Source organism: Hylobates moloch, unplaced genomic scaffold (assembly GCF_009828535.3).
Source record: "Hylobates moloch isolate HMO894 unplaced genomic scaffold, HMol_V3 SCAFFOLD_15, whole genome shotgun sequence".
Lineage (NCBI taxonomy): Eukaryota > Metazoa > Chordata > Mammalia > Primates > Hylobatidae > Hylobates > Hylobates moloch.
Genome location: NW_026652290.1, coordinates 77,880,780 through 77,898,945, shown reverse-complemented (window position 1 = coordinate 77,898,945; position 18,166 = coordinate 77,880,780). Strand labels below are relative to the sequence as shown.

Sequence of the window (18,166 nt, the reverse complement as noted above, 5' to 3'; positions counted from 1 at the left end):
AAGACTCCACTCTCCAACCCCAGCTCAGCACCTTGCACATAGCAGATACTCAAAATGTTGTTGACTTGAAAACAAAAATATTCATCAGGTTGAACCAATATTGTTCTTTTCAGGGGGTTCAAAGAGAGAAAGAACCAGTTTTGGGGACGCTGTGACGCTCAGCTTGGCCTCTGTTTAATGCTGACCGCCCACGGAAGTCTTCAAGAGGGCCATGAGGCCTTGTAACCCTGATGCAGTTGAGTTCCAGCTAGAGAGAACAAGGCCACAAAGAGCAGAGACCAGACATCTCAGGGCCTGTCCGAGAGCAGCCCGGGGCACAGTCTGTCCGAATCTGCTCTTTGGTAATAAGCATAGTGAACATATAATTTATTGCTCAGACCAGGACACTTTTGAGAGAGAACTGGTAATTATGCTGGGACTATCCCAGATAAGCAAGCAGGACGGTCACCTCAAGCAATCAATCATGTTCTGTGGCCAAACCCCTCCAAGGAATAGACAAAATACAGTTTTCTAAACATAAGAACGTGCTAAACCTCAAAGTAGAGCTTGGTGCCAAGATCGCTTTATTTTAAAAGCCAATTGTGTTATTGAAGAAAAGGCTACGTTCTCGGCCCATTTTGGCTACGGTCGGAGACTGCTTAGGGAATTGTCTTAAAGTTGTATATGCTCCTGGGCCCGGGGTTTTCTGAAAACAGAGCAGAAAACGGGGACTGATGAGACAGTGAAACCAAAACCCTGAGGCTCCTGTGCCTGGCTACTGGCTTGGATGTGGTAGACAAATTCCCCAAGGATGAAGACCAGGGCCACACCAGCCTGGGCTGAAGCCTGGCAGACCCTCGAATTGGAGCATGTCCTTGGAGCAGAGGCTGCTCCTGTCAGGGGCTCACCATGAGGCTGGAGGGGGTCTGAGAGGCCAGCCAAGCCAGGGGCCACCTAGAACCTGCTGGGAGAGGCGGGGTCACATGCCACCTGCATCTCAAGGCACACCTTCTCCCAAAGGGCACTTGGCCCAGGCAACTCCTATCCCAAGGAATGCCATCATCTTTCCCCATGGTGACCTCAGCCAAGTGAGTGAAGAGGATTAATTTTGAACCTGATTGGTCTAACTCAAAAGCCCAAACCGCCTCTCAAACTCGGGTTGGGTTTTAGTCACTGACCCAGAGTTATTAAAGTAAGGTGTTTCTCAACCAGGGTCCATGGACCCCAGGGTCAGAAATGTTCTCAAGGGATCCACAACTTCTAATTTTTAAAAGTCATGTTTTTGTTTTTATAAAATGCTTGAACAAATATTATTATTATTTATTTATATTATTTTTTTCAGACAGAGTCTCGCTATGTCACCAGGCTGGAGTGCAGTGGGCACGATCTCGGCTTACTGCAATTTCTGCCTCCTGGGTTCAAGTGATTCTCCTGCCTCAGCCTCCCAAGTAGCTGGGATTACAGGTGCCCGCCACCACCACACCCAGCTAATTATTTTTTGTATTTTTAGTAGAGACGGGGTTTCACCATGTTGCCCAGGTTGGTCTCGATCTCCTGACCTCGTGATCCACCCAGCTCCACCTCCCAAACTGTTGGGATTACAGGCATGAGGCACCACGCCCGGCTGGGTTTTTTGTTTTTTTTTGTTTGTTTGTTTTTGGTTTTTTTTTGAGATAGGGTCTCACTCTGTCACCCAGTCTGGAGTGCAGTGGCACGATCTCAGCTCACTGCAACCTCCACCTCCTGGGCTTAAGCAATTCTCATGCCTCAGCCTCCTGAGTAGCTGGGATTACAGCTGTGCACCACCACACCTGGCCCTATTTTACCAATTATTTAAACAAAGCTTCTCTTCTGTAGCAATAAAATACAAATAAATGCCATTTTCATAGACTAAGACTTCAATTTCTTAGGTTGGTGTCTCCCATGCTGGCGGCACATGCACATATTCTTGAAGTCCAAAGGCATTTGAGACACCAGTGTAATGGTTAGGATCAAGGGTTTTAGAGTCCAACAAGCCTGAGTTCCAGTCCTAGTCCCACCACCACCAGCTCAGTGGGACCCTGGGCCTGGGCTTCCCGTACCTTGCCCATCAAATGGGGCAGAGTACCTGCCTCTAGGGGGCTATGAGTCTCACTGGCGTCTCTCTAAGACAAAGAGACTCGGATAGGCCAGCAGTTAGATACCACCACTATTACTCTTTACTATTATCACCTACTTGTCATTTCCACCCTGCCCTGCAGTTTCTTATCTCTTCAGGAGACAGCGAGAGTGGAGCAGAGCAGTCAGTCCAGAGCACATGAGATCAGTTGCCTGCAGAAACCACTTTAAGTGACAGGATGTTTCCCTTGCCAAAAGCAGAGGAGCAGCCTGGAAATCTAATCAAGTCCTGGCCAAACGTCAAAGGCAGCTGAAGCCTTTATTAGTGCTATTAATGAGGGTTCAACATGCATGTGGAGTCCTGGGAGGCCAGGGCAGAGAACAGAAGGTTCAGGGGGCCTGCACCTCACACAGCCACCCCTCAGGAGGCTGCTGGTTGGGGTTCAGCCACCTTGAGAACATCAAGCTCAGTTCCCCTCCCCTGATTTCACTGCCACCAACAACCTTCTGGGTGTCTTCAGCTTCCATGAAAATTTTCTATAAGGGAGAGACTCCACCAATCAGTGCTCCAGTCACCAGGCCCGTATGGTGAATGCTTAGAAGTTAACACTACATCTTCTGTTGCCTCTGAGTTTGGTTAGCATGACTCAGTGTTCCTGAGAATGCCCGACCCGTGGGCTCTGACAAACATGTTTCTGGATCATGGTGATGCCACTAAGGTGTGTGGATCCCCCAGCCTCCTGCTGTCAGTCTGTCTGCAATTTCACTGGCAGGGCCTCCCCATTATCACTCTAGATAAAGGCTGTGCTACCTCTCTGCTGCCCAGCAGCTCTGGGGCAGAGATTCTGAAGGCCATGGCCTGGGACATGGGCTAGGTAGGGCTAGGGGAGGTGATTTGCAGCCCAAGCAGTGGCAGTAGTAGTCCTCTCCTACCCATCACTCCAACTTCTCCTCCTAGCCCCTTGACTCTCCTGGGTGGGCCCATTTTCTTACAGGCAGAATTTGTATTTCTGTCTCCCCAGCCACCTCAAATGAGTCTACATACCAGCAAGTCTTGGGGACTTTCAGACCGAGTTGCAGACTGAAAGCAACAAAGCTATGGGAATTAAAACTGTCTTTTGGGCTGGGCGCAGTGGCTCAAGCCTGTAATCCTAGCACTTTGGGAGGCCGAGGTGGGTGGATCACGAGGTCAGGAGTTCGAGACCATCCTGGCCAACATAGTGAAACCCTGTCTCTACTAAAAATACAAAAAAATTAGCAGGGCGTGGTGGTGGGCGCCTGTAGTCCCAGCTACTCGGGAGGCTGAGGCAGGAGAATGGCGTGAACCCGGGAGGTGGAGCTTGCAGTGAGCCAAGGTGGTGCCACTGCACTCCAGCCTGGGGGACAGAGCCAGACTCTATCTCAAAAAAAAAAAAAAAAAACAACCTGTCTTTTGACATTAAAAAAAAAAATCCACTGTTGATAAACTTCACATTATGCTTTTATAATCTTTCCTGGTCTTCTCTAGGTTTGGAGGAGTCCTGCATGCTCCCAGGATCCACGTTCTTTCTATCTCTCCATGGACTTGAGCCTCTTCCCTGTCTGTCCTGAGTTTTTGGGGGTGGGGTGATCGCTAATGCCTTAATGGTCCCATTTGGTTCAATAAAAATGTTTCTGCTTCAAATTTTGCTTCCTTGGGCTCCCAGAAGCCACACACACAGAGAACAGCCATTCTGGCTGGCGGGAGGCAGCCACTGCAGGTGCCCCCAACAAAGCATCTAAGTTGGTAACACTGATGGCTGATTAATGTGCTGCTTCCAACTGGCCCCATAATTCAGCCACAGATGTTGGGCCTGGAGTCACTCTGAACCTGAAGTTGGTTGAGAATGTCCAGGTATTTGAGCATTTCACTCATGATTGCCTTGACAGGCAACTGTATGTACCAGAACTGTATACACATGATCATTCCCCCATCTCACCACTACCCCGCACCTCCCACACACATAGAAACAGAAAACCTACCACCATAACCATACCCCTGGGGGTAGGGGGCGGTCTGTCTTTTCAAATACTTACTGAACAGCTGGGCAAGAATCGAGGGACTCTGGATTGAAAACAAGAAGTGATAGAGCTTGTTGGAGGTATTTTCACATTATAATGACCTGGACCAGGGCCTTCATGCTATCAAACATTTAAAAAATTGCTTCATTATTATTGTACATTTGATATATTTCAAGGCTTTATTTGCCTTCTACAAATAAATACATGAATCACTGGCATATAGTAGAAAAATCCCATATTGGGTCTCGAGAGATCTCATTAAGGTGTGAGCTGGGACAAGTCATTGTGAAATGGGAGTAACTCCTGCCTCACCTTCCTTGTGCACGATGGTGAGGACTGAAGGAGGGTTAGGTGAGCAGTACCTGCCTCCCTTGTCCCTGCCAGGGTCCCTGATGCCCCTGGGCTCCCAGCCCACACTCAGGTCCCCTGTCCCCTCACAGCAGCATGCATGCCTCATGCCGTACTTGTCCCTCTGACTGTTAAAGGTGACTTGTTGCTCCAAGCTGTTAGCTTTATAAAAATGCTTATTCTTTCATATAAATGTCATATATATTATCTTAGTCCAAAAAAGTATTCATAGCCATTCACTGATATAAGCATAATGCTATGAGATAAACATAAATAGGTGAACATAATTTTAAAAGACAATCACTCCAGTAGGAAAATTAGCAACAGGCCATTCATAAAGAGGATAAACAAACGTTTAATGAGCAAACTTCGAGGAAGGAGGGCTTTAACCTCATTTATAACCAAATAAATTCTAATTTAAAAAACAAACTTCCTTTTTTCCCAACGGGGTGAGGAGAAGGGGGTTCTAAAAATTAAAAAAGGTTAAGAAAGAAGAGAGAGAGGATGGAAGAAAGGGAGGGAGAAAAGGAAGGAAAGAAGGGAAGGGAGGGAGGGAGAGAGGGGAAGGAAGGAGAGAGGGAAAGAAGGAAGCCAAAGCTTTAACAACCAGCACAAGCACTCGTTATGATGCTGGCAGAAGCATACATTTGCTCAGCCTTTCCAGAGTGCAATCTGGCAAGATATGAAACAGCTTAAAACATATATGCCTATCCAGAGAGGGAGAAAGAAGAAAGGAGAATGGTTATTGGTTGTTGCAGGAAACCAGGAGACAAATGATGAGTCTTTAGCCTAGAATATGGCAAGGAAAATGGGAATAGCCCAAACACCACACTGGATAATGCTAACATGATGTTCATCTTTTTTTCCCCCTAGTAATTCACTTTTTTCCCCCTCCATTTTCAAATAGGTAGTGTTCTTTGCCTCAGGAGTGGGACAGAGCAAAAAAACAGAAATAAGTATTTTTCTAGCATGATGTCTTGGATCTGTTTCTAAATAATGCAGGAGTCAGGGGAAGTGGGTGGGACTATTCACCCAAAACACTGGCCTAAAATTGAACATTGTTGAATTGTTGACTAGGTATATGAGAGGTTTCAATACAGTATTCTAAGTCGTCTATATTTTTCAAGTTTTCACAAAACGGAGTTTAAGACAAAGTATATTTATTATTTTGACCCAACAGTTCCAGTTTTAGGCATTCACCCTAAGAAAACAATTGAGAATGTGTGCAAATATTTAGCCACAAAGACTGTAACATTGTTTCCAAAAGTGAAAACTGGGAAATAAACTAAATAATGGATGATATGTGCCTGGTTAAATAAATTACAATGCTTCCATCCAGCAGTCCAGTGTTGATGAGTTTTTATAGACATAACAACTACTCCCAAATGTCATTAAGTCAAAAATGCAAGCTGAACAAATGTGCATAAAAAAACTTGGAATGAAATTATCTCAGAATGTTCATAAACAGTAGTTTTCTTGGGGCAGTGGTGTGTTGAATAAAAAGGAAACAAAATTTTTTTTTATTATACTGCATGCTCTAATTTTTCTACAATGAACACGAGTGCTCCTGAAACAAGAAAAAATGATACTTAATGTACAGATAAATGGCTATGGAAATTAGGTAAAGAAAAAAAGAGGCCAGGCATGGTGGCTCACACCTGTAATCCCACCATTTTGGGAGGCCAAAGCTGGTGGATCACTTGAGGTCAGGAGTTCAAGATCAGCCTGGGCAACATGGTGAGACCTTGTCTCTAAGAAATATAAAAATTAGCCAGTTGTGGGAGTGTGTTCCTGTGGTCCTAGCTACTTGGGAGGCTGAGGTGAGAGGATCACCTGAGCCGCAGGGGTCAAGGCTGCAGTGACCCATGATCATGTCACTGCACTCCAGCCTGGGAAACAGAATGAGACTCAAGAAAAGAAAAAAGAAAAGAAAAGGGGAGGGGAGGGAGAAAGGGAGGGGAGGGAGAAGGGGAGGGGAAAGGAGGAGAAAGGGAGCGAAGGGGAGAGGAGGAGAAAAGGAGGGGAGGGGAGAGGAGAGAGAGCCAGCAGTAAGGTCATAATAGGGACATGTATCTGTAAGATCCTTATAATAGGTAAGCCTGGCCACAAATGAGGGCCACAGATTTCACAGAACAAGCACTGCACTGCAGACCCTCCACGGTTTGTTGTGGTTTTTGTTTTGTTTTGTTTTGTTTTTTTGAGACAGTCTCACTCAGTTGCCCAGGCTGGAGTGCAGTCACGCCATCTTGGCTCACTGCAAGCTCCACCTCCCGGGTTCAAGCGATTCTTCTGCATCAGCCTCTCAAGTAGCTGAGACTACGGGCACGTGCCACCAAGCCTGGCTAATGTTTGTATTTTTAGTAGAGATGGGGTTTCACCATATTGGCCAGGCTGGTCTCGAACTCCTGACCTCATGATCTGCCCACCTCGGCCTCTCAAAGTGCTGGGATTACAGGCGTGAGCCACCACACCCGGCCCTTCCACAGGATTTAAAGCAAGGCTTTCCCATTCTCTCTGGCAGGTGGCACAGCCATGTAATCGGGGCTGCCATTCTCAATTACTCCACCATGAATGGAGTCTGTTATTATCAGCCAAGCACACATCTGATAATCAAGGGATAGATGAGCCTCATCATTTTACAACTCATGGCAGAGAGATGAAAACAGTCATGTTTTCAAACTGATGTATACGTGTGACAGAGGTTGCTGTCAGGGCGAGGCTCTCTGGAGTGAATTCTGTACTCACTTTGAAGAAATCTAAGCCATAATAAACACAAAGAAGCAAAACGCCAAGAAAATCTGCACAGGAACAGTTTGTGCAGGAGCCTCTCAGTTTGGCCATAATAATGCAGTGCTCTGAAGCCAGATGAGTAGCTGGGGCAAGAGACGATGCTGAGTGTGCTACCATTGATTCCACACCTACGATGGCCATCTGCAGAATGGCTAAGAAAGGAGCGACCTGCCCCTTTTCCCCAGGCCTAACGTGGCTTTGCTTTCTAAAGCTTCCTAGTCTCAAGCTGCCTGGGAGTCCAGGCATGAAGCCTGATGAAGCATGATGCATTGCCATCCCATCCAGCAGTTTCCTTGCATGGACTTGGTCATCTGAATCAAAGGGACTAAGATGTGCTGCAGAAAGCAGTTACTGAATGCTATTCCACATGTGGCAGATGGGATCTTTAAGAGGGAGCACTAGGGAGGTGGATATAAGCCCAAGTTCATATTCCAAAGCCACAGGCATGCTGCGGCAAAGCCATGACTATTCTGAGACTGCTCATGGCCGGGCCCTGCAATGGTCAGGAAACAGCTCTAGCAGAGTCCCCACTGCTGCCCCATCCGAGGACGGCTTGAGTGGACAGATGGCTCGGGATGCGCCATTTCTGAACCCAGTTCAATAGGAGGGTGTTTAAAACAAGAGGGACATTTGAACCATGTTCTCCTCTTCCTTAAAGCTGAGCACTCTGCCCTCTCCTTTACTGGGGATCCTCAAGTGTGATCTAGACCTTGGGTCTCACATTATGTATGATACGTGTGCAGAGGGAGGCCTCGGGTTCACCAAGCAGCACTAAGCATCTCTTTCACAAATCAAATGGGCCATTTCTTAAACCTTGCTTTTGTCAGGGTCATGCTTTGGCAACTGTGGGTTTCCCAAAGCTAAACCTTTCAAAGACCACTGACAAAAATTCTGTCTCCAGGGGAGAACAGAGTAGTCACCTTCCTAGAGTCCTAGAACTTGATGTCAAAAGAAACAACAGGGAATCTTTATAGTATCTATTCCTCAGCTCTGGTACGTGATTACGTCTCAACCCTCCTGATGAGAATATCATTCTCTTCCCTTTGAAGAAGTCCTATTTAATTGTGCTTTTATTTGAGGGCAACTTTAACCAACGGGAGCTGTAAGGATTATTACACAGATGAATAAAATACTCTCTTTGGCCTCTGGGGAGTTTGGAGTCCAGTGAGGGATATAGGCAGAACCAAACAGAAACACCACAAAAGAATAAATGGAGATAGGAAGGGCTGGGGTGGTGCTGAGCAAGAGCTGAGCTATCTGCCTGGCTTTCAGATGCCAAACCAGGCTCTGGTGTAACAGGGATGTCTTGTTAAGTGTGATCCCAGTGGGTTGTGGGATGTCGCCAAGGCCAGGGGCTTTCATCTTGCTGCAAAAGACTCAGACTTTCCTAGAGAGCTCCTAGGAATCTGTCATACCACAAAGAAGCCTGGCTTATTGGTTCCAACTTCTGATGGGTCATAATGCTGTGTAACATTACAGGCCTTTGGTAAGCCTGACATCTCCTGCCTGTACACACTCCTCCCAGGGCTGAGAGGCTGGGACTGGCTAATCTGTGTAATCAATACACTCCTTCGGAATGAAGACGTGTATCACCCTGGGGCAGCCCAGGGCAGCCAAATGCCAGATGCCTCCTAGAGAACGTGAGAGTAGATGAAACTCTCCCAAGTTGTTAGGGATCGAATTCTATACCCCCCAAGCATAAGTCCTATGAATTTCCATTGTTGACGTGGCTTCCATGCTGAATACTGTCTCTCCCCAGTTTTTAAGGGCTTATGAATTTGGAATTCCCAGTTTCTCAGTATGTGACCTGATTTGGAAATAGGGTTGTTGCAAGTGTAATTATTTAAGCTGCAGTCATTAGGGTGGGGCCTCGTCCAGTATGGCTGGTGTCCTTTATTAAAAGGGGAAATTTGGATACAGAGACATGCTTACAGTGAAAACGCTATGTGAAAACAAAGGCATGGAACTCTAAACCGAGGAAGACCAAGGAATGCCAACAAGCCACCACGAGCTGCGAATGAGGCATGAACAGATTGTCCCTCACAGCACTCAGAAGGAACCCACACTGCCAACACCTTGGGCTGGGACTTCCAGTCTCCAGAACTGTGAAACAACACATTTTTGTTGTACTGGGCACAACAAATACCCAGTTTGTGGTACTTTGTTATGGCAGCCCTAGCACATGAATACATCAGTGTTCAGCTCGTGTCTTTATTCAGCCAATATACCTTGTTCCAGGCTGTGGGCTGGAAGCTGGGAATACAGTGATATATGACTGTCTCCTAACAGCTGCTCTCTCCTCATTTCTTAGTGTTAGAACAATTTTTAACTGGGCTCATGTCTACCCAGAATAAGGATTCACTTTCCCAGCCTCCCTGGCAGCTAAGTGTGGCTGCATGACCAATCCTGGGCCAATAAGATGGAGGTGGCAAAGGTGCATGCAAATTCCAAGGGGAAGCCTTCAGGAGAGGGCATATTGTGTTTCTTCCCCACGCTCCTTCCTGCCCGCCGGGCCCCTGTTCCCTGCTCTCTGGGACCATGGGGATGGAAGCCATGCTCAGCAGAACAGCCCATAGGAGGAGTCTGATGCGGTAGAGTTGCCACACCAGCCCTAAACTGCCGACTGCAAAGACTGTATACAAGAGAGAAATCAATTCCTATCTTGCTTATAACATTGTTATTTAGGGTCTCTGTTACTTGGCAGCAGAACTTAGTCCTCGTCAACCAGGTAGGCATGGATTTCCTATGCTCACAAGCCTCACATTCTAGCAAAGAAGGCATACCTTACCAAAAATAAACAAATAAATAAATCACAAACGTGGGGAGTATCACACAAAGGGATGTATAGGATGCTATGGAGAGCACCTCAGAGAGTAAACCCATCTGGTCCAAGGGGTCCGAGAAGCCCCTCAAGGAAGTACATTTGAGGCTGGTGGAAGAGTTTGTGGGAAGCTGTGTTGGGAAAGCTAGGCCAAAATGGGCAGGGCCTCGAGGACAAGCCTAGAGAGAAGGATGTTATTCATTTTAACCTCGCTGGGACAAATTCACTGCATTGCAAAAACAAAATAAAAAGTGTTAACTGGACTGTGCTGATTTAATTAGTAGAAAAGACCAAAGAACAGATGATTAGTAGTTGCCAGGATATCTTAATCTGTGTGCAAGTTAACAGTAGGAATTCTCTTCCATTCGACTTTCTGAACCATGAATGTCCCAGGGGGTTAGGGACTGCTGCTAGGTTGAATGTGTCAAACCTCATTAAAACAAAGCTTAAAAAGTCAAATCCACAAATATTCACTGAAACCTGCTGTGTGCAAGGTATTTAGGCCAGGGATTCTGGCAGATGTTAAAGACATTTCATCTGGGATCACTGACTTCAGGGTGCCTGCAATCTAGTTGTGAAGACAAGGACAAAAATCTAGTGAAAATCCCAATATATGAATTAAGGAACCACCACCACCACAGCAACCAAAAAGCAAACTGTCACAGAATAGAATTCAATATGAAATGAATGAGTACACCAACTTGGAGGGCTTATGATGAGTTCACAGTGAGGGGAGGCCACGGGGAGAGGCAAGTTGTATGAGGAAGCTCCAGGGAAGAGGGATCTGGAGTAACACCTTGAAGATAGGGAGGACACAGGTGGACAGGGAGGGAGGGATATGAGGGCAAAGGCACGAGGCAGGCAGGTAGAGACTGGCAGAGTGTACTCAGATTCATGTGCAAAAGGGATTTTTAATCATTACTATGTTACAAAATTTGATTTTAAGTTGTTAAGACCAATAAGATCATGTAAACTCATGAGGAAAATAAACCACAGAGCAAATCCTTTAATATGAGATATGACTCAATCTTACTCCATAGTAACCAACTTGAATTTGCTAAACTTACTTTAAAAAAATCATCTTTCTCCAGAAAGCACACACATTCTATTTCCCAGGTGAAGAATCTCTGTGCACTGCTATGGTCTGGATGCTGAGGTCCCCCCAAAATTCTTATGCTGGAACCTAATGGCCCCTGTGATAGTGTTAAGATGTGGGGCCTTTGGGAAGTGATTATGTCATTAGGGCTTCTTCCTCATGGATGGGACTCCTGCGCTTATAAAGGAGGCCTGAGGAAGCTTGTCTGCCTTCCTCAGACAGGAAGGATGCTGCTTTCTAGCTGCATCCTCTTATGGCAGAAGCTTCTGCCCTTTGCCACGTGCAGAGGCAGCTAGAAGCACCATCTATGTGGAAGGGGGCCCTCATCAGACACCAACCTTGATCTTGGACTTCCCGGCCTCCAGAACTGAACAATACATTTCTATGGTTTATAAATTACCCAGTCTAAGGTATTTTGTTATAGCAGCAGGAGTTGACTACGTGGACCAAGAAACATGAGGTGTGTATTCATAGATGTCTGCATAGGCTCCTGTCAAAAAATGCACCGGGGGGCTGGATGCGGTGGCTCATGCCTGTAATCCCAGCACTTTTGGAGGCCCAGGTGGGTAGATCTCCTGAGGCCAGGACTTTGAGACCAGCCTGGCCAACATGGTGAAACCCCATCTCTTAAAAAAAAAAAAAAAAAAAAAAAATGCACTGAGGGACCTGAAATTCAACTTTCTCAAGTTAATACCTTTTTGCTTTTCACGTGCGTATGAACATGAGAATGGTTTTTACAGTTTGATGGCAGATGTAAACATCTAAATGTCACCATGTATTTCCAGTTTCTGCCAAGCCTTCATTCTGAATTCTCGTTTACAGACAGCAGGTTAAAGCCCTTTGGGTGCTGGTCTTCCAGGCCTCCTCTCTACCCTGACCCAAAACGGGTTCAGCGGCAGCCTTCACTGCTGCCCACTGACAGCTCCCCACAGACCAGAGAGCCAGAGAGCTGCCCCCTCCTGCAGCCATCTCTACTTCACAGCATTCTTTCACACATCTACTTTCATTTGATCCTCATGCCAGTCTGGTGCAGGAGGTGCTAATATCTCTATTTAACAGATGAGAAAGTGAGGCTCAGCAGGGTTAGAAACCAGTGATTTAGCGTTTCAGCTGTGGGAGCCAGAGCCGGTTACTGGCCTTGCTTCTCAGTGCTGGAAAGTATCAGTACTTAGTTCTAAGCTGTTTTTCTTTAAAATCGTAAAGCTAAAGGAATCTAGAAAGAGCACATAATCCACTCCCATTTATCTTAGCACAAACAACTTTCAGTTGATATATTGAAAAGAGAAAGGGTCAGAAAAAAATTATGACCCCAAATATCTATATATATCCGTGCATTAAATACAAGCAATAAGCAGCATAAACTGAAATTACTATGTGGGGTAGTAAAAATGATCTCCCCAAATTTGGTGTGTGTGATATACTGCTCAAAAGAGAGAGAAAAAAAATAAGCCCCTCAGCAAGGAGGACAGAATCCTGTGTGGAGGTGGGTACAAAGAAAAGCTACAGCCACCTCTCTGGGCACTCAAGAGGAGGTGTGTGGCAGGGCCTATGCAACTCAGGAAATTCTAGAATTCTGTAAACACTGGTCTACAGGTTCCCAAGAGAAGGGGGACATACACGCTGGTAGATGGGGTAGAAGCAATCCTGTTAGGGGCCAAAAGTTACTCACATTTGCAAAATTAGTAATTGACCATACCGCTGAAGTCTACCTTGGTACTGTTTATTTCTACAAAGAGAGAAAATGTGACGGTCTGGGTTTCTAGTTAGGCTGCCGCATGGGAGGGGCAACACCAAGTGATCACAAACCTGCCCCGCCTCAAGGTGCAGCTTTCACAGGAACACACATGCCAAGGACGCCCAGGTAATTCAGACTGGCTGTAGGTGTTCACTGCCTCATCCTCTGTTTTCTTAGGAGGCCACAGGAGCACAAGGCAACCCACAATGGTTTGAAATCTGAGGCAGTTCTGGCCTCAAACTTGGACAGGGCTGGCAGCTGCCCTGAACCCTCTCCTCCCACTTCCCCAGGCTGCTGCCCCAGGTGTGAGAGCTGCCCTGACAACGCAAATGGCTAAAGCCTCAGCACCGGCAGGAGCAGGACTGGGAGGTTCTTCTCTTATATCTCCCAGACGCTTTGCTAACAGTAGGAGAAGCAACTTTGGACAAGTGAGGCACCAAAGGAATGAAGGGCATTGAGAAGAATGGAAATCTGGAAGGCCATCTTTCTATTTTCATGCCTCTGTCCTGGAGATTCCTTTCACTTAAGATAGCATGAGCACCCTCTTTTTGCAGTCCAGGTAGTAGGTAGGTGTTGTCCTGCTTCCTGGCATTCTTTCCCTAGTCTCTGGATAACTAAGGTCACTCCCTCAGCGTGGGTAGGGCAGAGCACCCCACACCACACATAGAGATGGGTAGGGGACCTAGACTGACTAGAGGATCCTCTGCTCCTGATCACAGTGATTGGCCCAGGGGCGGGCACCTGACCCTAACTGGCCGATCAGAAGAGCCTGCCTTTTCACATTCCCTGCTAAATGGGCAGGGTGTGGCCCTGGAGCAGCCATCTTCCCTAGCCCAAGGAATAGAGCATGCAAAGTAGGAGAGATGAAGATAAAACAGTACCTAAAGTGCCAAGGTTATAGGCACCAGTACATTCCACCCCACCTTTATGTTTTTATTTTTTGCTTAAGCTAATTTGGAAGGTTTCTGTCGATTACAACTGAAAAAATTCTAACCGATACATTCACTCTCCTGTTCCCAGTCAAGAAATTGTTATAAGGAAGTACAGGAAATTCTTCACGCTCACAGCTGGACGGCGATACATGACTCGGCTAATGTTAATGCTGTTGGAAAAGCAGCACAGATTTTTTAAGAAGAAAAATTGCCAGGATAAACATCATTTTCTTACAAATTCTAGCACAGGCCAGGTGCAGTGGCTTACGCCTGTAATCCCAGCACTTTGGGAGGCAGAGGTGGGCAGATCACCTGAACCCAGGAGTTCGAGACCAGCCTAGCCAACATGGTGAAACCCCCGTCTCTACTAAAAAGACAAAAATTAGCTGAGCATGGTGGCGGGCACCTGTAATCCCAGCTACCGGGGAGGCTGAAGCCGGAGAATCGCTTGAACCTGGGAAGCAGAGATTGCAGTGAGCCGAGATCCTGCCACTGGACTCCAGCCTGGGTGATAGTGAGACTCCGTATCAAAAAAAAAAAAAAATTCTAGCACATCTATAAGCTATATTTGAAATGTTATATTTTTCCCAAAATGTTACCCACAAGTAAAACATATTTGAGGAGGTTGAGACTGGGACCTACTTTAATAATCTTAGCTTCCAAATTCCATTCAAGCAGAAATCAATTTTCTGGTTTACTCAACCAGACTGTGTTTATTAATTCTTTTTCTGCTCCCCTTCGAATTTCCAACTATCAGCTTAGTTTTTAGTTGAACTAATTCCTTAAATGCTAAAACAGTTGGAATGATTCCACAGCGTTTCACAATGCTGGTTTGAGGGCATAGTCTGTGCCACAGGTCTGATACTTTGGAACTTTTAAAGGTGACTGAAACAGATCATGTAACGACCATTTGTATCTGTACAGACTCCTGTTTGTCTAATCCTTTCCTTATTCTTTATAGGCCTGTCAGGTTTTAAAAAATACAGAAATGCAGTATTTCTGACATCAAAGAAACCCACTTTTTTGTTCCCACTATCAGGAAAGATGTGCGTGTCTCATTTTTTCACTATATATACAACTAAGAGAAACAATAACTGCAAAGAATCTGCTTGGTAAATCACTAGAGACCCCAAACATCATATGAATGATTGAGTCCTAATTAAGTAGCAGAAAGTGGGACTATTTTAATTTAATAACAAAGTGTTTTCATCTTAACCATACTGATGGCTCTTTTCCTCAAACACTGCCTGTTTTCCACTTTTAAAAATTATATTTTGGGCTGGGCACAGTGGCTTACGCCTGTAATCCCAGCACTTTGGGAGGCCGAGGCAGGCGGATCACTTGAGGTCAGGAGTTTGAGGCCAGCCTGGCCAGCATGGCAAAACCCCATCTCCACTAAACATGCAAAAATTAGCCAGGCCTGGCGGCGGGCACCTGTAATCCCAACTACTTGGGAGGCTGAGGCAGGAGAATTGCTTGAACCCGGGAGGCAGAGACTGCAGCGAGCCGAGATCGCACCACTGCACTCCAGCCTGGGCGACACTGTGAGACTCCATCACAAACAAACAAAATTATATTTTGAAATACTGTGAAACCAATGGAAGAGAAAGAAATATAAGCAATCACCTTTAGTCACTGTGTCCCAGCATAGCCATTAGAAGAATTTTAATGCATTTCCTATTTTTCATACCATGATTTTTCTGACATTAATCATAATACACATCTCAATTTGATCCTGCATTTTTCACTACACATTAGATCATAAACATTTCTGGTGCTATTTTAATAATTTTCACAATCATTGTTTAAATGGCTGCCAAATATTTTTTGAGTGGATACATAATATTCTTTTAAAATGATTTCCCCTCTGCTGTTAAATTGTTGCTGCTGTTATCTTGCTGTTACAAATTATACCTTTTAAAAAAAATTAAAACTTATAGCCACATTTGAGCAAATTATCCCTTGATCATACCTTTGTATAGGTGAATATTTCTGTATTTAAGATAATTACTTTAGGAGGGTTTTTCTTAAAGTAGAATTTGTGGGTGAAAAGGCAGTTTTTATACCTTAATACATACTGCCAAACTCCTTTCAAAGAGTTGTGTTAATGTATACTCCTACCAACAATAGACAAGAAAAGCACTGAGTCTCTATAGTCTCAATGCCAAGTAGATGTTGGTGGTGGTGGGAGGGGTGGTCTTTAGAAAAAGAAAATCTTCTCACTCTTCTTTATTCTAATGGGATTAATAAGTAGTCATCAAAAAGTAGCCCCTATATGTTCAAAGAAGTAGTGCAGAATATCTGATATCCTTAATGCCCACATTTTGAAACACATTCAGGAGGGAATAAAATCATGCAGTTTTTAGGTAGATCAAGAGACTTATTTAGGTCACTTATGAAAGCAATAAAATCAATTAAAGGAGAGGAGTGAAGGGAGGAGAAACTACAAATGAAAGTTTTCCTCAGCCGGGCGCGGTGGCTCACGCTTGTAATCCCAGCACTTTGGGAGGCCGAGGCAGGCGGATCACGAGGTCAGGAGACCGAGACCACGGTGAAACCCCGTCTCTACTAAAAATACAAAAAATTAGCCGGGCGTGGTGGCGGGCGCCTGTAGTCCCAGCTACTCGGAGAGGCTGAGGCAGGAGAATGGCGTGAACCCGGGAGGCGGAGCTTGCAGTGAGCCGAGATTGCGCCACTGCACTCCAGCCTGGGCGACAGAGCGAGACTCCGTCTCAAAAAAAAAAAAAAAAAAAAAAAAAGAAAGTTTTCCTTTGTCCAGTTCTCTTGGATGAAAATGATTAGGATTTGTTCCTCTTTAAACCATGCTGTTGTGAGTGAACCACACATTTTGGTCTTGGGATTTGTGAGGCTTGGTCCTTATCAAGGAGCTAAAAGTGAATGGTGTCTGGTAGAAGTTTTCAACACAATGTTTTTCTGTGGGTAAAAAAAATGGCCCTTTTTACTTATGGTAGAACATGTCCTGTGGCATCTACCCCAAAAGGTACATGTAGATACTCTCCTCACAGACTTTCCTATGGACAAGAAAATGATGCTGATCCATCACCAATGATTCTGTCATTTCGAAAATAACTTAAACAGCCAATAAGTATACAACTTTACACTGGTAATGTGAAGATTAAAAATCATTGTCCAACCAAATTCCTTACCAGTTGTTTCTCCACCTACACTTGGGGACAAAATGTAATTCACCTGAATCCCTGACACAAAGAAGGCTGCATGTTTTGTTTTGTTTTGTTTTGTTTTGAACAAATGAGAATAGCTCCTCCATATCAAGAGGCCTTCGGACACATAAGATCCTAGAGCATTTTAAAATTCAAACTTAATGTACTTTTGATAACTAAAAAACTAAGTAGTAATCTGCTATGCCTTCATATGGTCATTATTCATTTTTTCATAGGTTAACCTTTGAGATTTTGTTGTTGTTGTTTTGTTGTTTGTTTTTGAGACGGAGTCTCGCTCTGTCACCCAGGCTAGGGTGCAGTGGCATGATCTCTGCTCACTGCAACCTCTGCCTCTCAGGTTCAAGCTATTCTTGGGCTTCAGCCTCCCAAGTAGCTGGGATTACGGGTGTGCACCACCACGCCCAGCTAATTTTTGTATTTTTAGTAGAGATGCAGTTTCACCACGTTGGCCAAGCTGGTCTCAAACTCCTGACCTCAAGTGATCTGCCCATCTCAGCCTCCCAAAGGGCTGGGATTACAGGTGTGAGCCACTGTGCCTGGCCTAAACCTTTGAGATTGTATGTATAAGTGACTAAAATATTTCAGTGAGCTCATTTTCACTGATTATGTTAAGAAAGGATCTTTCCTAGATGGGTGCCTATATGTATCTTTTACAACTAGCCTCATTCTCAAAAGTATTTGAAGAGACTAGGTGAATGTCTATAGGTCTCTACTATATTGCACCAGATCTACAGGTCAGATTTCTGGTGATTGTTTCACATATATCAACATTGAGGCAGCCTATCCTAAGTCAACAGGGCTCAAATGACACCACCACCTTAGAATGAAAAACACATTTCAGAATTAGAGAATTAAAACTTTTGAAAATCAAAAGTACCAGCCTGGGCAACATAGTGAGATCCTGTCGCTACCAAAAAAGTAGCCAGGCATGATGACACACACCTATTACTCAGGAGGCTGAGGTGGGAGGATTGCTTGTGCCTGGGAGGTGGAGCCTGCAGTGAGCCAAGATTATGTCACTGCACTCCAGCCTGGGCGACACAGCAAGACTATCTCAAAAGAAAACAACAACAACAACAACAAAAACAAACAAAAAATCAAAAGTAAAAATTAGAAGAAATTAAA

The 18,166-nt window shown here is 45.1% G+C and overlaps 1 protein-coding gene across 7 annotated transcripts in view; it reads right to left on the bottom strand.

The window, feature by feature from the left end:
* Nucleotides 1–546: 546 nt before the first annotated feature.
* STPG4 (sperm-tail PG-rich repeat containing 4) overlaps nt 547–18,166 on the bottom strand; it is a 60,980-nt gene continuing 43,360 nt past the window's right edge. For 6 of the 7 annotated variants that reach the window (XM_058428623.1, XM_058428624.1, XM_058428625.1 and 3 more), the window contains 2 exons: nt 4,132–4,236; nt 547–685 (listed from right to left, as the gene is read on the bottom strand). In XM_058428623.1, the coding sequence (XP_058284606.1) occupies nt 569–685; nt 4,132–4,236 (222 nt within the window). In that variant the 3' untranslated portion in view covers nt 547–568. Of the gene's footprint in view, nt 686–4,131; nt 4,237–5,995; nt 6,032–18,166 lie in introns of those variants that run through there. The other variant, XM_058428626.1, reaches the window with a different exon arrangement.